Source organism: Limulus polyphemus, unplaced genomic scaffold (genome assembly GCF_000517525.1).
Source record: "Limulus polyphemus unplaced genomic scaffold, Limulus_polyphemus-2.1.2 Scaffold33, whole genome shotgun sequence".
NCBI lineage: Eukaryota > Metazoa > Arthropoda > Merostomata > Xiphosura > Limulidae > Limulus > Limulus polyphemus.
The window spans coordinates 8,391-13,727 of NW_013665643.1; the positions used below are offsets into that span (position 1 = coordinate 8,391).

The 5,337-nt window shown below is 31.1% G+C and overlaps 1 protein-coding gene across 4 annotated transcripts in view; it reads right to left on the minus strand.

The window, feature by feature from the left end:
* The window catches only part of LOC106460446 (ornithine decarboxylase-like), a 43,128-nt gene that overhangs the window by 4,478 nt on the left and 33,313 nt on the right, over window positions 1–5,337 (minus strand). For all 4 annotated transcript variants that reach the window (XM_022387297.1, XM_013920144.2, XM_022387291.1 and 1 more), the window contains 2 exons: window positions 5,202–5,299; window positions 474–685 (listed from right to left, as the gene is read on the minus strand). In XM_022387297.1, coding sequence (XP_022243005.1) covers window positions 474–685; window positions 5,202–5,299 — 310 coding nt within the window. The remainder of the gene's footprint in view (window positions 1–473; window positions 686–5,201; window positions 5,300–5,337) is intronic.

The following is a 5,337-nucleotide window of genomic DNA, read 5'->3' on the forward strand; positions in this document are numbered from 1 at the left end:
CAATATTCCAAATGTGGTCTAACCAGAGACCTGTACAATGAAAATATAACCTCTTTAGACTTGTATTCAATATTTCTTTAGATACAACCTATTTGCCCTACCACTAGCAACAGAAAACTGCTTGGATGGCTTTAGAGACTGATCAATTATTACACCAAGATCCCTTTCCTTCATAACACTATTAAGGTTATTCCCATCCAAATTATACTTATAATTCAAATTATGATAACCCACATGCATTATCTTGCATTTATTATAATTAAAAACAATCTGCCAGTTATTTGCCCAACTCAAGATAATATCTAAATAATGAATATACTAAAAGAAACAGGATTCTATAGTGGTTCAAAAAATCTAAGTGTAAATTCTCAATAATATTTTTTGTTTTTTATATTTAGCTACTGACACATTTGTGTCACTGTTTCTGTTTCACTATTTCCATATTTACTTATAACAAAAAGATAAAAACTAACCATGTGGCTACAGGCAATATAATCTTTATTTCTGGTTTCTGGAATCCATTCATGGCAGATGCCAAAGACAAATTATAAGACCCCATATTTTCAAACATTATCCAGTCTCCTACAGTCATGATGGGCAGGGTACATTTTTCTATAATTTGATCCAAGGTATCACATGTAGGTCCCCACAAACTACAGTTAACTCCAGTATTATCAGCAGTGTCCTAGAAGTGATTAGAAAGTTTGAATAAATATTTTTGTTCCAGAAAAATAATTTCATTAATATCAAGTAATGCTTTAGTAAACATTAATTCTCCAATATGGGCTTGGTTCGATGGACTGACCCAGTGCACTTGGGTATAATGATTCTATAGTTCATACAAAACTTACAATAAAATTAAATCATGCATCATAAATTATATAGTTATGTATAGTAAGGTTTAACTGAAGGCCTCAAATGTAAGAGTTGTAAAAGGAATATTGAAGTTTTTTGCAAATCTTCTAGCTTTCAAGTATGCAAGTTGATGAACATGCACTAAATTCTGAATTTACTTGGTGTACCTTTACAAAATTTGGCAAGCTTTTCTTTTGATTCATTACAAATAATCCAATAGCAAATGTCAGAGAGAATTACTGAAATTATGGAAAGATTGGATGATATAACTTTATACTATGTTTTAGAAATATATATTCTATAAGTGTGTCATTTGTGTCAAACTCGGAAAGCCAGATAGGGGTAGAAATATGATCTAAAATTGGCAATTCAGAAAAAAGAAGTACCACATGATAAACACGAGCAAAGATTGAAATTCATATAAATATTTCCCTTGGAAATTAAGAAATGAAAACGTGTATAATATTAAATTTTGAATATAAGCCATGACATATGCACTTTCATCCAATGATACACATAGGGTTAATGATTGCTAAAAGTTGTCCTAATATAAATACTATGTGTATTTTATGTGTACTAAATCTGTACACATAAAATATGTAATTCTTACAAATGCAGGAAGGTTTTGTGGTCATATGTTTATCTAGAAACACGTACTTTGATTTAACATTAAAAGAGTGCGTTTATATCAAGCTACTCTAACTGTATGGACAATGAGTTAGATTACCCATATCAGAAAATAAAGAGAGATTCAGAAGTGATCAGGCAACATCATACATCTTGAGCAGAGAATAACTGAGATACTGATAGTTCTGGCAATGTTTTTGGAAGTCTTTCCCAGAAGTCTGAATTAATGCTTCACATATGAATATCTATCTTAATGAGTCTTAAATATTTTGGAACTACAGGATCTTCTCAGTTATATTCCAGACCAATTCTCTAGCAAAACTAGGAAGCAGCTTACAAAACTGCATGGGATGGAGCACCTTAATTATATACCAAAAGAGTTTCTAGGGTTCATATTGGATCAAGAATATCAAGGGCCAAAGCATCTTAAAAGTATCTCACAACAGATTGATAATATACTTACTGTATTAAAGAGAACCTCTCCATTCCTGGCATGCCCAAGTTAAAGAACCTCATGCGAGCAGAGTAAGGAGGAAGCTATATATATGTCAAATTATTGAATTATCTGCTAAAAACAGCCTACTCTCAAGGGCAGGAATGAGCAGGGTAAGATCAAAATTCAACATACAAACACAAGTTTAATGAATGGTTTTTTCCTTAGATTTTGTGGCTTGGAAAAGTTTTTTTGTGAATTATTGTAGGCCAACTTTCAATAGGCTCCTTAACCTGGTTCATTTAATTTTTTCATTCATTCTTCTGGTATATATTATCTTGTGACCCCAAGATGCAAGTTTGCTGTCAACTGCCTTCACATCTAATCTTTGTGTCTCTTGTTTCTCATGCCTCTAAGTTTCATCTGAATGCTGTTCTGTAATTTTTCTAGGAATTTCAATTTCAAAATAAAAGTTCTTACACATATTCGAAGAAAGAGGATATAAAAATAAATAATCCTTGAAACATAGTTCGTGGGACAATATCTTAACATTAGGAGAAGAAAATAAATCTTTACAGACAACTCTAGTACTAGACAAAAAAATTAGAGGTTTAAAGAGAGGTAAGATGAAAACCTTCAAAAATAAATCAACATCTCAATCCTGTCATATTCTCTGACAAGATGGCTACAAAATATTAAAAAAGTGATGTGGCTCAAATGGGGAGGAAGCTATTGCATAAAATTAACTGTAGATAAAATAGTAGCCTAATAAAAATGAGAATAACAACTGTTTTTCAATAAAAGGATAGTTAAAATTTCAAGCAGTTGAAGTAAGAGAAGCCATAAAGACTTAATATAAAGATACAGACACCTATTTGGACAGATAAAATGTAGAACAGCATACAAGAGTAGCTGAGAAGCATTTGTTAAAAAGAAATACCTCCACTGGAGAAGGATTAAGTGGCTTACGGAAGATCCCAAAGACTAACTTATTGGAACAGACAATGTCCCGAAAAATTTGGGATCAGCTGAAGTTAAGGAAGTAGTGAAAATTTATCCAGATGAACTTGATCTTCTACAACAACAACAAAAAGCTTCAGTTGCGTTTGTTAGATCCTGGAGAGTTCACCCTCCTAGACCTGCAGTGTGTAAAACACAACAATTGTAGCGTTAGAGATTTCTACAAATATACTAAAAGAACCAACTAATTATTGAAGTAAAAGCTAATATCTATTGCTTGTTAATGTAAAAAGCATTAAATAGTTGTATCACATGTATAAAAACGTAAGAAGTCATGACCATGGAGACACACCAGAAAAAAAAACTTACAGAAATATTAGAATAATTACACCAAAAATCGAATAGTCATCAAATGACATCAGAAGGTTACTCTAAGAAACCCCATTCTTGAAAAAATGAAAAACTAAAACCTTTTTCAACCTGCACAAATCAATCATAATTCAGTCTCCAATTTTCTTGGAAACTACAAATTAGTGGAAAAATTATTCTGGAGATGGGAACTTCTGAAGCTTGTCTGGCCAGAAAAATCCCACTGAAATTTTTCCATCTCATGCCAAAATTGTGCACATTTGCAGTTCCATTTAGATCTCAAAAAACTTGAAAGAAATTTGCAATAGAAATGATGATAGAAAACATTAATGACTGAGGTTGAAGTGTTACTATCCTGAGCTCACTTGCATTGGCTCAGCTAATTCTGAAGACTTCTTTTCAACATTTTGAAAATACTTCTTACATTAACTCAAAATTTTTACTTTATATTTGACTAATGTTTTTTGTTTTGTTTTTTAGTTGTTTGTCTGATACTAAGACTTATTGGCTTAAGATGTTTTCTTGGGTGTAATCTGCTTCCATGATATCATATTTAGAAACTGTAATCTGTTTCTTTTTGTAGTACTTGTGGTACTTGGTAACATTTCAGACTCATTCAGCTTTCTGGCTAAATCTTCTTTGCAAAAATGCCTTACTCCAGGTATTTAGTTTAATTACTATTACAGTTTTTTTTTTCTGGTCCAAAACGTTTTATATGTTTCTAACTTTGTAAATTACTTTCTGTCAGTAGTCTACTTGTGATTTTAATTTCTAAGCTTTTGTTAGTGGGTGGCATGCTTCCTCTCAACTGACCATCAGTTCAGCCAATTCCCTCTGACATTCACCTTCTATAACTAGACTTCTTTTTAAGTCAGTCAGTAGAAGAATCAAAATGTTTGGCTCACCTTTCAGGTTTCTTTCACTTAAAATTGTGGATCCTACAGATTACATTTTTTTGTTTATATATCATATCTTTTCCTACTCTTCCACTAGACCCTCTTTTTCAGCCGAATCCATAAGAAAAGCAATCTAAAAGTTCATTGACAGAAGCTATAAAATGTGAAGATTCAAAAGTCAATGTGTATGATGATAAAAAAAAATAAAATCTCTAAGCTCAAGAAAAAAACTGAAAATAAAAGTGCAATAATCTTCTCAGTCAGTATATGACTGAAGCTAGAAATGATATTAGGTTCTTCAAGAAAAGAAAAATAAATTCCAAACATAACAATAAAGGAATATCCACATGAAGCGAGTTAGCCAGATACTCCTTTGAATTTTGAGTAAAAATGAGCAGAAAAAGAATGTAAAATAATTCAGTTGAATGGAGCCAACTTCAAGTTCAGGTTTGATGTAAAATGTCTTTCATAAAAAAAACAAGCAATTAGAAAATGTAAAATCTGATCCACCATGACAAAGATGTCTGCCATAGAGTTCACTGTGGAGTCTGTAGCTGACAAATCAAGCTCCAATGTCCAACAGTTATGAAAGGCATGATGAAAAATTAATCCTAAGAAAAACACAAGTCGATTCAGGTAATACTTTAGTAAGAATTGATATGTCAAATCTCAGTAACTCAATCAATGAATAGATCAAACAAGTCAAAAGTTATGTCAAAGAAAAAATTATATATAATCAAAGAATATTCTTTTGAGTAAAAGTATTCATGAAGACTATATACTAGTGTTAGATAAATCTTTTAGATAAAAAAATGTGAGGAAATATACAAAAAAAAATGATAGGAGAAAAAGAAAAAAATCAATGACATAGTTTGATGTGTTGCCTCATTGTCTATCCTGAAGTACAGTTAACTATTTAAATATCATCTTTTACCATACTTCAACATAATATCTGTAGTTCCAATTCTACTCTATTTATATATTATATTTTCTGTAATTCCCAATTTTTTTATTAATTTATATCAGGATTATATTTTTCATTGCGTATTTAATAAACTTACCACCAAAGGCACAGGGTTAAATTTAGATTGTTCAAATAACAAAGAACTGAAGGAGCCATAGATACCATCACTGAGGTAGTACATCATCACTGGATCATCTAAAAAATAAACTTGCTATAATATATATATATATATA